The 16,416-nt window shown below is 47.1% G+C and overlaps 1 protein-coding gene across 2 annotated transcripts in view; it reads left to right on the plus strand.

The window, feature by feature from the left end:
- LOC144729771 (ATP-dependent translocase ABCB1-like) overlaps positions 1-3,167 on the plus strand; it is a 51,649-nt gene extending 48,482 nt beyond the window's left edge. For both annotated transcript variants that reach the window (XM_078610255.1, XM_078610256.1), the window contains one exon: positions 721-3,167. In XM_078610255.1, coding sequence (XP_078466381.1) covers positions 721-915 — 195 coding nt within the window. In that variant the 3' untranslated portion in view covers positions 916-3,167. The remainder of the gene's footprint in view (positions 1-720) is intronic.
- The last annotated feature ends 13,249 nt before the right edge of the window (positions 3,168-16,416 follow it).

Consider the following 16,416-nt stretch of genomic DNA (forward strand, 5'->3'; position numbering starts at 1 on the left):
CCTACCTTTTACCCTTTAGCAGGTAAGGTAAAAGGTAAAAAGCAACGAGCCTACCTTTTACCCTACCCTTCACCCTTACCCCTTGGCATGTCGACACCTTTACCCTTTACCTTTACCCTTTTACCTGGTAAAAAGTGTATAATTACCTTACCTTGCCGAGGCCTAGCGTCATAGTGATCATCGTCATGTTGAGAACATGACGATGATCACTATGTCACGTTTCACCAATGCAGCCTTTTTCCACTGCCACATCGAAGCCGAGCCAGTTAGGGCCCCTCTCGGTACAGGTGGTCTTCCACTAGCAATCTGCCGTGTGCACAGGCTTGCTCGTACCATGATACGCTGGCCTCACAAGTCATATTACTCTATCTCGGGGGCCAAGCAGGGCCAGGGCCAGCGGCTCAATGACTAATTCGCAGCACGTGATGTCTGTTGGTACGACTTACAAACACGACGTCGTCGTTTCGTCCGCATGCGTCTCGACGCCGTGCGTTGCGCGCGATACCGGCGTCGCGGCTCGCCTTCTGCAGTGGAAAAAACTAAACCTGGCTCCTCCTGAGCGGTGACGGCCAGACTTGGCATGGCCCCGGCACGGCTCGCATGTGTCAACGGGAAAAGTGGCACAAGCCGCGAGAGCGAAACATCCAAACGATACATAGACACTCATCTTGCTGCTGACTGCTGCTGCCTGCTGCTTGCTTGCTGCTGGGATGAAACCAGGTGGTGCAGGACGCTCTGGAGAAAGCTCAGCAGGGCCGCACCTGCATCGTCATCGCTCACCGGCTGTCGACGGTGCGCGCGGCGGACGTGATTGCGGTGCTGCAGGACGGCGACATCTGTGAGCTGGGCTCGCATGAGGAGCTGCTGTCTGCCCGGGGCCTCTACTACCGCCTTGTGGAGGCCCAGATCCTGTAGCCGGCCCGGCGACCACAACCCGCTGGGCCCTGTAGTCACGGTGAACCAATATTGCCTTCCCCCGGAAAATGTATTCCCCCAGCAATGGATGTTGGGTGAATGTTTGGTGTGGACGGAAGGTGGAAGGGCGGATAGTTGGGGACGCATTCTTTGTTCCTCCAGTGGAACGAATAAGTTCTCCGACAAGTAAACGTTTACTCTCCGACACCGTGTGCTGAAGTAGCAACTAATTGGCACGTTTTGTTTACGTGACAAACCTTGATAATTGGCTGTGTCGTGTGGTCGCGGGTTAAACGACACATTTATATTTATGCAATCTAACCCAAAAAAAACTCTTTAATTTGGAAAGTAAACGTTTGTTCCACCCTACTTAAACTAAACTATTAAAATATTTTTTTCTTTTACCAGGTAAGGCCCACTGAGCTATATAGTTCTTTTTCAGAAGCGACCTGGCCACAAATGATAGCCCAATTAAGTAGCTTATCATGTGGAAATTTCAAGCAGTCAAATACTCTAAACGCATGTTTCGAAATGTGAAGGGAAAACTGGAGGACCCAGGGAAAATCAAAGCGTCCTCTAGGCTAACACCGTTTGAGACGAGGCTCAAAAGAAAGCTGTCTCTGGTGTGGATCAATCAGTTTCAAAGACAATGCATATATTATCAAAGTTTGTTTTTTGTTTGAATTCTTACCACAAGCATTGTGGTTAATGCAGAGATGATTCCTTGTAAAAGGTTTCAGTTTGGTGTTTTAACATCTTCACACCAGTTTTTTTGCCAGAAAAAAGGGGGAAAAACCTATAATCAGAGATTTAGAGTTTAGGCATTAGGGTTTACGGTTGTAGTTTTTGGTTTGAAGCTTCGTGTGAGGAGGTAGGGGTGAGGGTAAGGTGGCTAATTGGTTGAGATAAAGTTACGACCAAACGGATGTTGTGAATAAGTCAAACTCAAACCACATGTCCTCCTGAGTGGTTTTCAGGTTTCATCAATGTATCCGTCGTGGGTTTAACGTTTTACACCTGGGATTAAAACGAATATTTACATGTTTTGGTAGGAAGTATTTTCACGATATACATATGTATAGCATGACGTGTAGAGGCATTTCCGCTGGACGGAACGAGATACTTTATATTTGGGATCGGACATCCTGGGAGAAAGAAAAGTTTTTCAAATTTGTTTACAAGTTTTGGATACTTTTTGCATTTCGAAGCCCAGCTCCCACGCGATGTTTTTAATGGTGCTGAAAGGGGCACTGAGAATTGTTGATTTGGTTTTTTGTTGTTGTTGTTAAAGCTGAATATGTTTATGAATTGTCCAGTCTTTAAAATGCTGGTAATTGTTTTCTTTGAGTGTTGTTATATATATTGCATTCACGGTCGCATAGCACAGGCCCAAAAGGACCCACAACTGCCAAGTGGCCAAACTAAAACGGCACTATCGAGGGTGTCAACAGAACAAAACCCCATTGTTTTTTTTTTTGGATTGAGCAAAGGTTTAGAAGGGACGATGAGGAGGGAATTCCAAATGTGGAGCGGTGGCAGATTAAGAAGCAGGCAATGCAAGCACCTGGATCTGCAGTTGCGGTTGTCCAACAAACAGCGTGGCCGGTGGCCTTTAAAGTGAGCGGCTGCTTCGGTGAGCAAAGATTTGAGTGCCCCTTGATAGCACAGCAAAGCAATGGTATCAAAGCTGATGTATCGTAGCTTGTAATCCGTCATATGACTCGTCCATGTGTGTGTGTGTGGCGCGGTGGTGAGCACACTGCACTACCAGCCCAGCGACACGAGTTCGATTGCAGCTCACGGCCAACACCAGTAACGATCATCCGAACCGGTTCTGGGCCTCTACTAGGTCGACTCAGCTTCGAATGAGTACCTGGCGCGATGTATAAACATGGCCGCTGGATAGAAAATGGCGGCCGGGCGTGGTGTTGGCCACTCACCCGCTCGTGTGCTGTGCCGGCCCTCATAGGTGCTACTCGCTAACAGCACTTGTCCCCAACAGTCTGATAAGGCTCTATAATAACTAAACTATCTTTATTTTACCAGGTAAGGCCCACTGAGCTATATAGCTCTTGTTTCAGAAGCGACCTGGCAACAAATTATAGCTCACCGAAGTGGCTTATCATGTGGAAATGTATATTATCGTATCGTAATTTATATAATGTCCTGACCAAGGTGCTTTACAGAGAATGAACAACAGTACGTACGAATGTAATGGTGGAGATGAGGTGAATACAATATGAGAAGAAGTATTGGGCGAACCTGTGATGTATTCTAGATTTGAAGCTTTCGTGACTGCAAGGATTCATACTATTTTAACCTGTGATGCACATTTGACGAGAGCAAATGATGACGAATGGATTGGATGGATGGGAAATGAGTGGCAAAGCAGCCAAATGCTCTAAACGCATGTTTCTAATTGTGGAGGGAATAAAACGGAGGACCCGGAGAAAAATCCACACGACCACGGGGAGAGAGAGAACATGCAAACTCCTAATATACAGGCATCGTCAGGGTCAGGATCGAATTTGGGACATCCTGTATACCAGGCGAGGTCATTAACATCTCGCCACCATGGCACCTCGACAGAAATACGTATGTATGTATATGGATCTTCTTTCGCACCATACGTAGCCAACCGTGCTAATCGGAGATGCTGGGGAAGGACAACCAACTAAACACGAAAGGCAGTTTAAAAGAAATGGGTTTCAATCTATAATACTGGTAGGAACGAAGTGGACCAGCCTACAATAGATTATATCGTCCGTCCGTCCGACCGACCGTGTAGCAACATCGCCCCCTACTGCAAACACTTGGCATGACCCTACAAAAACCTTTAGACTCAGTGACGCTTTCCTGGCTAAACAAGTGTAACATTCCCTTATAATTCCCTCAGATAGCTTTTAATTAAAACATTTAAATTAATGAGGCTTTCCTGGCTAAACAAGTGTAACATTCCCTTATAATTCCCTGACATAGCTTTTAATTAAAACTTTGAAATTAAAAAATAATATCGTCCGTCCGTCCGATGTCCGATTACGTGTAGCAACATCGCCCCCTACTGAACACACTTGGCATAACCCTACAAAAACCTTTAGACTCAGTGAGGCTTTCCTGGCTAAACAAGTGTAACATTCCCTTATAATTCCCTCAGCTTTTAATTAAAACATTTAAATTAATGAGGCTTTCCTGGCTAAACAAGTGTAACATTCCCTTATAATTCCCTGAGATAGCTTTTAATTAAAACTTTTTAATTCAAATTTTACTCACAGCGCCCTAAAGCCTACAGCTAGGCCTAAAGCCTCGAACTACGCCTATCACTCTCCCTTCGTATCGTACCCCCGCGTGTGTGCAAGGGAGTTTATGTTTAACAATGTTACATTCCCTGATGCTTTTAAATAGAAACAGTTAAATTTAAAGCTTTTACATAAATAATAAAAACATTTAATTTTAAATTAACTCACGGCGGCCTAAAGCCTACAGCTAGGCCTAAAGCCTAGAACTAGGCCTCAACCTCTCCCTTCGTATCGTACCCCCGCGTGTGTGAAAGGGAGTTAATGTTTTACAATGTTACATTCCCTGATGTTTTTAAATAGAAACATTTACATTTAAAGCGTTTACATACATAATTAAAACATTTAAATTACAAATTAACTCACAGCGGCCTAACGCCTACAGCTAGGCCTAAAGCCTAGAACTAGGCCTCACACTCTCCCTTCGTATCGTCCGATTAGGTGTAGCAACATCGCCCCCTACTGCAAACACTTGGCAGGACCCTACAAAAACCTTTAGACTCAGTGGGGCTTTCCTGGCTAAACAAGTGTAATAATACATTATGTTTATATTCTTTGGTTATTCGTTCTTACCAGCCCACCCCGCAGGGACCTGTTTAAAGGTGCATAGCTCCAGTGGCTTCTTCAACATTATCCGAGACACGTCCATGAACCTGGTTAAAACAAATAAACCCACAAAGTTATCTACGCCACGGCTCATCGACACCCTGATACACCCCCCCCCCCAGCTTCTAAGGAGCTGGGTCTGGTTGGACCAAAAATACAGCGTGGCAGCGGTTTTACTCCCTGTGTAGTGGGCCCAATTGAGTCACAGACGCACTTCTTAGAGGCAACACATTTATTACACCAACACGAATACACACAGGGGTAGCTGCTGCCCCTTTACCAGATAACAGCCTAGGGTGGTGGACCACCCGGCTAAGCTACACTAACACACTGGGAGTTAGCTACAACGGACCGGACCCCAGCTCGGGTTCCGGACCACATGTTGGAGACTCTTCTGGACGTAGAACGTAGATCTCCAGATGACGGCAGCAACAACCAACCCCGGTCCGTGCGGGGACCCCGCTTATATGCTCCCGGGTCGGGGCTGGCTCTGCCCTTGGCCCCGCCCACCTTCGAGAGAGAGCTCTCTCTCGACTCTTCTTGAGACAACTTTCCCCCGGACACGTGACCCAACCCTTAGTCCCCACCTGGAGGCCCCCCTGTAGACTTTACCGGCCACGTGCCTTCGGGGTCAACCAGAGTGCCATGGCCCAGGGTAACCCTGTCCCTGGGCTGACACTCTCCCGCTCCCTCCGGTGGGAGACGGCACTGCACGCCACGCGTGGTGCAGTTGAGCGCTATCCCAGCGCTCACCAAGCCCTCACTAGGGCTGGTACTACACCCACCGACGGGGTGTCCGCGATGACGGTGCATCGCACGCCGTGCCTTGCTAGAGCCGGCACCATACAGTGACATCCGCGATGTCACTACATCTGCAATAACACATTCCTGCGGAGGGAGCTGGTAGGAACGTTGGGTTGCTCGGTCAATGGCCAGGGTCAAGGGCGGCGTGGTGAGGGCGGGCACAATCCGGCGTGAGTAGGTTAAACGTTGAGTTTTATAAGGGCACCACGGGGTGACCAGCCCCTCCCCACCCAGCCCTCCCACCCCCCACCCAGCCCCACCCTCCCCACCCAGCCCCTCCTCACCCAGCCCCTCCCCACCCTCCCCACCCAGCCCCTCCCCACCCTTCCCTCTCCACCCATCCCCTCCCCACACAGCCCCTCCCCACCCTCCCCTCCCCACCCAGCCCGTCCCTCCCCATCCAGCCCCTCCCTGCACGACGGACGGACGGACACAATAATCCCCTGTGGGCTGGTGTAACCAGGAGGTTCCTACCAGTAGAATCGGCTCGTGTGTAGATGGCTGTGTGGGCGTGTTGCATCGCAGCAACGACAAGGATGGCAACGGAATTTGGGAGGTCTTCATCCAGCAGTGGATTGATCATGGCTGATGCTGCTGCTAACTGCTGCCGCTGATGATAGCGATGATAAAACTCCAGCGTGAATGCAGAACGCTTTGAGCGTCCCCTTTATCTTGCACATTTTCACGAGCAGTCACCGAATGTGGTGGCAATTGAGGGGTCAGTTGGGTCGAGCGACGCTCATTGTGGACAGCTCCCTTGGCTTCCCCTCCTCCACGCGTGTGCTGAGTGGGATTGCCCCCCCCACCACCCCAGCAATAACGCGCCGCCGTGACGAACCGCGGGCGAGTGCGCACGCTCGCAATGAATGCACATTCTATGTTGGTTGTGTTTTAGACATTTGTTGAGAACAGCCTCACTCTCAAGCTGGTCGTTCTCAACATTTTTGGTGTGACCCCGCCACCCACAAATCAAGACCGCTGGTCCCCCCCCCCACCATCGCTCCCCCCACCCCACCCACCTCTCCCCAACCCTCACCATCCACCAGCCCCAAAACCACAATTCAGGGTTACCCAGGCCACAGTTGAGAGAGACCACATGTCCCCGCCTCTTGTCAATGTGGCTTTAGTCAGGTACTTGTTCTACCTTGTGCACGAGTGTGTCTCGTGTCGGTAAGGCAACACGCTGCACGATGCGTATGAAGTGTGTCTTGCCGCGACGTGGTGCCGACGTTCCCTGCGCACGTTCGAAATTTATCCTGCACGGTATCCGTGCCACAGCAGCCTGTGCATTCCAGAAAGGCATCCAAGCAACGCCCCCCCCCCCAACACACCTTTGCCTAGGAGGGCGCGATCCACGGGGGGTTGAAAATCGCCGCTCAAACCCCCCAAGGCTCCGTCTCACCGGGCACGAGGAGTAGCGCGTGGGCCGATCACTTGGAATGCCACCAGAGGGCGACATTTGCTTTGACATGACACTTGGTGGCGTTTGCACGGCGCCAGGCCAGCCCACTTAACAATCGGTGTGAAGTTAGTGAACAGATTATACAGGTAGGAACTTCCTGGTTACACCAGCCCACAGGGGAGTATTGTGTCCGTCCGTCCGTCGTGCAGGGAGGGGCTGGGTGGAGAGGGCAGGTTGGGGAGGGGCTGGGTGGGAAGGGTGGGGAGGGGCTGGGTGGGGAGGGTAGGGCTGGGTGGGGGTGGGAGGGGTGGGGCTGGGTGGAGAGGGGAGGGGCTGGTCACCCCGTGGTTCCCTTATAAAACTCAACGTTGAACCTACTCACGCCGGTTTGTGCCCGCCCTCACAGTCGGGCATATTTGCGGAATACACCACGCCGCCGTTGACCCTGGCCATTCACCGAGCAACCCAACGTTCCTACCAGCTCCCTCCGCAGGAATGTGTTTCTGAGACTTAAACACCGCTTGAGCACGACTACCAGCCCACGTTTGCTGCCAGAGTGAAACATCACATGGGAGAAATGAAAGCATCGTTTGAAAGGTTTTTTTTTGCGTTGCAGATTTGGAAGGTCAATCATTCTTGTCTTGCTTTGCCCTATCCCTTCTGGCAAGACAATAAACGCCCAGTCTGTAAACTATCTCCGTTCGACAGATTTACGCATGGCGTTACATGGAATCTATTTAAAAAAAGGTAAGTGCTTTTTTTGCGAGTTACGATGCCTCAAGTGTTTTGGCGAGGTTGCTCATTATCAGACGCAGCAGACAAGAGAGAGAGAGAGAGAATTCGCGGGCTGTAACTTTACCCCAGTGCGCCTGCTGGCAAATGTATTTTTTTCTCACTGCGAGAGGTGTAAATTTGTGGGCACGGCGACAAGGCACCCACGATTTGCATTGCAGCGCACACATTAAAATGTGACACGACGCGCCGCATAGATTATTCGGAAATGAGTTCTGAAAAAAAGAATAAAACGCATTTTCAAAGTGACCGAGAATGTCTCTCCCACGGTCAGAATACTAAACAGAGTAGTGGGGTCCAAGCGATCGTCGCGCAAAATGACCCCACAAGCTGCGAGGTATACGCGTGGTGTGGTCTTTGAAAGGAAGCAAAAAATATCAACAGAATACCGACATTCATTAAGAGGCTAGAAATTATTTTACATAAGGGATTTTTACATCGCCAAAATTAACGTGTTCGTGCCCGCCGATTAAGCGACCACGGAGGCGGTTAATTTTGGATAACTAGCCGGCGGAAATAGTTGGCACCGGCGCCATTCTCTGGGCTCTCGCCTTGAAATGTAAAATTAAACGCTTGCGATTCCACCAGCAGTGAACGGGTGCGTTATCGGCCACAGCCGATAGAATCACTGGCTCGAGCGAGAATTAATTAAACTGCGCGCGTACGGTTGCGCGCACACGCAGAAAAAGACGTCCCCTTGTGCAGCCCCTTATTTTTATTTATTTTACAACATTTCACCTGGACAACAAACTAAACATAAAAGGAAGTTCGAAGGAAACGAGTTGTCAATATCGGTGACTTTAAACTGTATAGCTCCAGTGGCTCCCGAACATCGGAAGGAAGAGCGTTCCAGACGGCCGCAGAAGCGCATCTGAAAGCGCGCGATGCGGTTGATCGTCTTTGCTCGATGGGCGGCCAAAAGCTGCTGCTGCGAGCATGATTATCTTTTGAGATGGAACATCTCGTCTGAAAGGGGGTGTTCGAGGTTGTCGATAGACGCATGCAGTCGAGCACACGTGTTACAGGCATTTTAATTGAAAAACGTATACACGGTGCGCATTAGTATAATGAATATGGCCTCGTAGACTGCTATTGTTAGGGAGCACGTGGTTTATTTATTGCAGGATTCCCTTCAGTACAGACCTGTTCCATGCCATGCATATGAATAGCGCCGCACATTTGTTCGTATCATATTGCCTGTCACATCATATTGACTTTTACATCATCATATGAACTGTTACATCATCATATTGACTGTCATATCAACATATTGACTGTCACATCGTCACATTCAGATAACAATCAGATCGAAATCATTATACTGGAGGAATCCGATGAGCTATGAAGCTCATTTTAACAGATGTCCAGTAGGGATGGGTCAGAACGTTACAACGACAAACAGTACACAAACACGACAGGAGTGCAAAGTATAGGGACGTTAAGCAAATCACTAACAATATGAACTTTACTAGGCAAAGCTCACTGAGCTATGAGCTTGTTCTTCAGAAGCCACCTAGCCACAAATGATATCGTCACGTTGCCTGCGAAAAAAGGGGGCGATGGCCGTTGGTGGGGTCTAAGGATGGAGGCCCCTGGCTGCCAGGGGAGAAGGAGTGTGCTGGAGACAATCCATCGAGCGCAGTGGTCGGCATCCCGCGGCTCCTGAGCCGCATCCCGCGGCTCTTCAAGGAGTGCCTCGTGATTTACCAAGGATCAGTGCCGGATTATCCGAGTGGCAAAAAGTAGCTGCATATGCTACGGGCCCCGCAATTTCAAGGGCCCCGCGCTAAATGATTTCAAGCTATCAATTCCGTATTCTTTGGGTCTTTCGGTAAAGCCACGTAGATAGAACAAATAATTAAAATAATAATTCCGGTTCAGTGATTCTTCACTTGCTCTGTTACTATAGTACTATACCGCCTTCAACTTTTATGAACGACTGGGTGTTTAAGGTTAGCTATTTGTCGTATTATTTGGCTGTCTAGCAAATGAAAATATATAATAACTTTACTATGCAAGTAAAACATTAGTGTTTTAATATGTATGTGTTTTTTTCTTAATTTAAGGCCCCTTTATAACATATGCTATAGGCCCCGCACTAGCTTAATCCGGCACTGCTAAGGACCACCGTCTTTGTATTAAAAAGTAAAGCGGCTCTTTAAATATTGAGTGTTTTATTTTTGTTTTACCGACTTCGAAAAAAAGGGTCGTGTTATTTTGGTTGCCAACCCCTGATCCAGCACCAGCAACACCAGCTGATTTCGTCATTTCAACTCCACGTGTCTGGGCCTAAGGAGAACATTTGTTGAGTTGGACACTTTTTGAGGTCAAGTTCCGGTCATTGTGACCAATTCCATTGACGCCACCGAGCACCTGTCCATCGCTCGATGAACAGATATATTCATATTTCGCTTGGTACCCAGGAAAGTCTCACTGAGTCGAGTGGCTCGTTTTAAGGAGGGTCCTGCCAAGTTTGTTACAGTAGGGAGTCGATGGTGACTGCGCATATTACATTTCAACGTTAACCCGGCTTCCTTCGACGTCCTTTCTCGGAGGATTTCAAGCGCGCGTGAGCCATGAATTTCAGCACACCTCCGGTTGGCTGCGTACGGTACGAAAGAAGTTCAACACACACACACACACGGGAACATGAATCTCAACGCATCTGTGCCTGCATGGGTGCACCGTTTCACGTGCAGCGGCCGTGGTAATCGCGTACCACCACTTCGCGTCCTCATGGTCCATCCTAAACCGCATCCACTGCACAAACCATGGCAGGCAGATGCGGATGCCTGATGCACAAATGGAGAATTGAAAACTATCCAGTTGCCGTGTGCGACTGTGCTCATCCAGAACAGACCGGGCAATGCCCCGATCCATAGATACGAAGGAGACATAGCAGTGATGATACACTACTCCGCTGCTGCTGATGCGGATGTCTGGGCTTGACTAACCTGAATGTGACGTTGCCGTTGTTGCTCTGCGTCTACATCAGCCGTACGGCAAGAAGAAGACACTTCACGTGGAATGCATTTGGTGTTTTAATCACGTAAAATAAAGCATGGCGTGTAAATGCCATCCAAGATATATGCAGCATATCTAAATATGAAAAGTTGCATTCAAGTTGTTGATGGTTTTAATAATGCTTAGGGCATTATTAAAGTTGTGATTGCATTCAGCAAAAGGAGTTATCAATGGGTTTCCCGAATCTCTGATTCCTCCACCAGTTGCCGTTTATGGGCCATACGTTTCAAAACAACACTCACATACGCGTGAAAAGCACGCCGATGCAAAAACATCATTAGGCACTGATAAGAGATTGACAGGTATGTTTTAAAAGTAACTTATTTAAACCAGGGACACATTGCTCAAGAAAATGAAGATGAGGTAACATCGGTGTCAGACTTGTTCTGTGTTTTCCTAACTCTGTGAATATTTCGTACCATTTTGATAATTAAATCTGTTGGGCTGTACATTAATACGAGTGAGTTGGAACAGCATGGGATAAGGTGATACGTAATCGTCTGCAACATTTAGAATGCATACATTTGTATTGCATAGATGTGTTCACTGGGGGATGTTATAACTCACATCATTACATCTTCACACTAATACCTTCCAAATGAATTCAACTTTCGCTTTGCGAACGCTCTATTAGCATTTGTTTTGAGATTTCAGAGTGAAAATTTGATATAATCTCTCATTCATCGGCTTAATTTATTTCATGATTATAACGTGTGCTCATTTTTAGATTGCCTTCATGTATATTTTATCACGCAATAATATTCGTGCTTATTTTAGCATTAATATTGCATGCGATGGAATTATTATTTCAGCAACATAATAACGCCTTAAAAAGAAAGTATGCATTCAGTGAATGTCACCCACTGTGATATATGGATCAAAACATTGGTCCATTAACTGAGAGCATTTAACAAAAGTTAAACAGTGCACAAAAAAGTATTGAGGTTACAAGATTGGAATAAGACAGAGAACGTACACACGTTATAGACATCGTGTTGACTGCTCAGAAGAGTTAAGTGGCCTTGGGTTAGGATTCGTCGCTGTGAGAAATGATGGTCTGTGGTCGAGATTGATGACAGAGGAGCAGCCAAAGGAGAAAAACATGCCCGAGATGACGCGTACCATGAAGATGGAGCAGTGAAATCAGCTCATGTGCAGGTGACAGATGTATTTTTGCATCAAGGGCTTTTTTTCTGCCTGGTCTGTTTGGTTCCTCGCCTGGCACACCACATCCCGTGTGCGTATTACTGTGGCTGTGGCTACTATTCAATACCTACTACAGTCTAGCAACATGATCACTTAATCTGTGGATGCATTGCATAACTGTGACAGACAGTGACATACTGGGGAGGCCTTCAACCGTCAGTGGATTGATCACGGCTGTTGATGACGAATATAAACGATTTAAAACTAAACTATATTTTTATTTTAGCAGGCAAGGCCTACTGAGCTATATAACTATTTTTCAGAAGCGGCCTGGCCACAAATGATAGCTCAACACGGTGCCTGTCACGTGGCAATGTAAAGCAGCCAAATACTCCAAATGCATGTCGATTCTAAATGTGGAGGCGGAGAACTAGAAGACCTCGAGAAAAATCCACGCGACCACGGGGAAATCATGCAAACTCCAAATGTACAGCAGGTGTCAGGGTCGGGATCGAACCCACGTCTTCTTGTATACCATATAAGCTGTAGTGCTTCCGTAGTGCTTCCACGACGATAGACTAGTGGCATTTGTTGAACACTGCGACCTCATTCAGCTACTTGCCCCGTCGTTAAAAAACACATTCCTGCGGAGGGAGCTGGTAGGAACGTTGGGTTGCTCGGTCAATGGCCAGGGTCAACGGCGGCGTGGTGTATTCCGCAAATATGCCCGACTGTGAGGGCGAGCACAAGCCGGCGTGAGTAGGTTAAACGTTGAGTTTTATAATGGCACCACGGGGTGACCAGCCCCTCCCCTCTCCACCCAGCTACCACCCCTCACCCCCCATCCCAGCCAAACCCTCCCCACCCAGCCCCTCCCCACCAAGCCCTTCCCCACCCTCCCTTTCCCACCTTACCCCACCCTCCCCACCCAGCCCCTCCCCAACCTCCCCTCCCCACCCAGCCCCTCCCTCCCCACCCATCCCCTCCCTGCACGACGGACGGACGGACACAATAATCCCCTGTGGGCTGGTGGAACCAGTGGGTTCCTACCAGTATAAACGGAACTGAGAGCACTCATTCTCGATGGCCAGCCCAGAATGAAACCCCTGCTCCTTGCGAGCTGCTCAAGGAGCCACCCAAACTCAAAGCTTGGCCCGAGTCCCGAAAGATTTTCGCCGAAGCCTTAATCAGAGAGGGCTTTCAGTTGCTCTCCAGGTGAGCTTAGTGCGTCAGCACAGGGCTGGCGAGCAAAGATCCCGGAAAGCAAACACAGCCGCCGTCAGTTTTGCCAGTGGCTCCACCGATTCCGAGAACCCCATCTCAGGAGCAATGTATCTTCAAAATTGGACTTCACAGGAAGAAAACAATAACAAATAGAATGGCTTCATCTTGTAGACTGAGTGCCCTGCCTCCATTTCATGTGGCAGATAAGCGCACAGTGCCACTATAAGCGATTGTGTTGGCTTACTCGTTTCTGCGAATATTTCTGTTTTTTTTTTGCCGTACACCCGGGCATAATTAAATTACGTTTGCCTGTACGCGCAGTGGGAAATACATACAGTATATGTTTTTTTTTACAACAAGCTAAAACGTATTTATTATTCATTACACAGTGCACGTAGCATTGGAAAATAATGTTCGGTCGTGGCGAAATTGTGAAGGGATCGATACAGATGACCTACGAGCGAAAATCTATCGCACGACATAAACATTACAAAGAGACAACGTTAAAGAGACCGCGTCGAATAATTTGCAATGACTAATGCAGCCGATGAACAGCAGCATATTGTGTGCCTGTGTGCTGCCCCTGTTGGAACACGACTCTTAATCGTTCGTCACACAGCCGAGCGGAGTTGCAGTATTACCCCTTCTGTGCCACCGTGCAGCGACGTGCGTGCGTGCGTTGACAAAAACGTTCATCTCAAAGAGATCAGTGGTGTCCTGTCGCTGGAACTGGGTGGAACCCTCTTCCATCCGGTTTGAGTTGACGGGAGGGCCTGAATGGAAAAAAAGAGTATGAGGATATTCTTTGGGTCTTTCGGTAAAGTCACGTAGATAAAATAAATAATAACAATAAAAAAATAAAGTGAATACAAAATAATAAAAACATGATATTTTTATTATTCTGCATTCACTTTATTTTCATTTTTATTTATTTTTATAATTTTATTGTTATTATTTCTTCTATCTACGTGACTTTACCGACAGATAAAAAATTGAAATTCAAATTAATAAAAGTAAAATAAAATAAAAATAAAAAATCACGACGTTTCGGAGGCAACACAAGCTTCCGTCTTCAGGTGGAACCGTCACAGCCACCTGAAGACGGAAGCTTGTGTTGCCTCCGAAACGTCGTGATTTTGTATTTTTATTGATTTTACTTTTATTAATTTTTATTTACATTTTTTACCTACGTGACTTTACCGAAAAAACCTAAGAATATGAATCCTTGCAGTCACGAAAGCTTCAAATCTAGAATTTACCGACAGACCCAAAGAATATGAATTCCTGCAGTCACGAAAACTTTAAGTCAAGATTTAATTAATGAGGAGTTCAGAGGTGAATCGGGTGGCTGAGAGGTCAGAGCGTTAATTAAGCCGTCATTATAAGTATTACCAGGGGCGGTTTCTTCATTAGGGCGATTGGGCGACGCACCACCAATGTCATTCAACCACAGAGTCACGCTAGCCGTCACTGTGCCTCTGGATATAGTCCAATCAGCATCATGCTACGTTCTGTGGAGTACCGCCTCTTTTTGGGCGATTTCCCTCCAGCTGAGAATCGCCCCGAGTGGTCCCATAGACTTACATTCAAAGATGTTTTTTTTCGAACGGGGGCGCTGCAATGCATTCTCTATGGCTTCCGGGAGGGCTCGCCCTAACGTGCTTACGTCATCATACGTGCTTACGTCATCATACGTAAGCACGTTTCATCCAACAATATAATTTGTTGCTACCTAGTGGAATCTTTAATAAAATAAACTTGAGTGGTTTGTTTTAATAGTGAGTATAGAAACAAACAAGATGTATTGTAAGAGTCACTTTATTTTTCATTAATATTAAAGAAGTGAAGTTGCCTTTACATGCTTAAGCTGTTAATTGATCCATTGCATGGGTGGACCTTATCCTTATCAATCATCCAGACATTTGCCCCCCCTGAGAGATTTTGCAGGAGCCGCCACTGAGTATTACTCTAAGTGGCAGAGCGGGCATGGAAGTTCTGCCAAAAACTACGTGGACCAGGTATTTCAGAGGTAGCTCTGTGATATGCGCGTCCGTGGGCCCTTCCCGAACAATAAGAGTTGCGCTGCTGTTTGAGAAGTTATTAACAACATCTCATAATATGAGACCGAAAGCACAATTGGGACAAAACTGGCGGAGAGAAACAATATGTTTAATAGAATCGGCGTTCTGCCAGGAATAGTGGAGTCGTACCCATATAATCGAGTACTTTTAAGGGAAATGTAGATTTTTTTCTGGGCTCTCATGGTACTCCTTGGCTGCAAGGTGGCTAGGAGATGGCAGTACAGCAATTGATTATTTGACCTTTCATCCCATTCTATGCATGGATTTGTATTGCTTAAATAAGCACTCCAGTTTCCCACCATATGCAAAACACTTTTTTTGTTACAACGTATGTCAAATGTTGCATTGCGGGTCCCATTGAAAATGAATCTTGATAATTATTGAGGCTTTTCTGTGTAAATAGAGGGCATTATCATTGCTAGTATTAGTTGGCCGCCAAGTTTTGGGTTCCAGGGTGGGTACGTGCCTCGTTCCCTAATTGGTAACCTTTACAAGTCTCAGCGTCTCGCCAATAATTACTTTGCGTTTACAATATAATTGTCCATGGTTACATTAAAGCATTTGTTAATTATTACGTGTAACGATTCTCATGAATAACGTGTCCAACGAGGTTTTCACAACTAACGATCAGAGGGAGTTCAGCTGTAATGGGAACCCTGCAGTAGAGAATTTGTGTTGGAGCCAAAGCCATTAACGGCAGTCAGAGTGACGTCCGTTTTTTTCCTTCTTCAAGTGAACAAGTTACTTAATTTCATCAAGCTTCCTAGAACGACTTGGCAACATAGATTATGGCAAAGGCATTTCCGAAGTCGAGCAGTGATGGGGGGGGGGAGATGGGAAGTGTTGTGACCTGCTGTGACCTGAAGACTACTGGACATCTGTGAAAAAGAGCTTCATAGCTCATCGGATTCCTCCAGCAGTCTAAATAAATAGTCTGATTCTGAATCAGTGTTGTGGTTTGAGACATCGTCAATCGGTTAGAGACTGACTCCTCGACATGAATGCATTTACAATGTTATTCAGCTGCTATTAAACAAGCATGTTAGGCGACTTCCATGATTAAACAAAAACCGACTTCTAAGCTGTGTGCGCCCTTTAAAACGTTTGATATGGCAGTCGCTCCGCTTTT

This window comes from Lampetra planeri, chromosome 33, assembly GCF_965212315.1.
Source record: "Lampetra planeri chromosome 33, kcLamPlan1.2.h2, whole genome shotgun sequence".
Classification (NCBI taxonomy): Eukaryota; Metazoa; Chordata; class Hyperoartia; order Petromyzontiformes; family Petromyzontidae; genus Lampetra; species Lampetra planeri.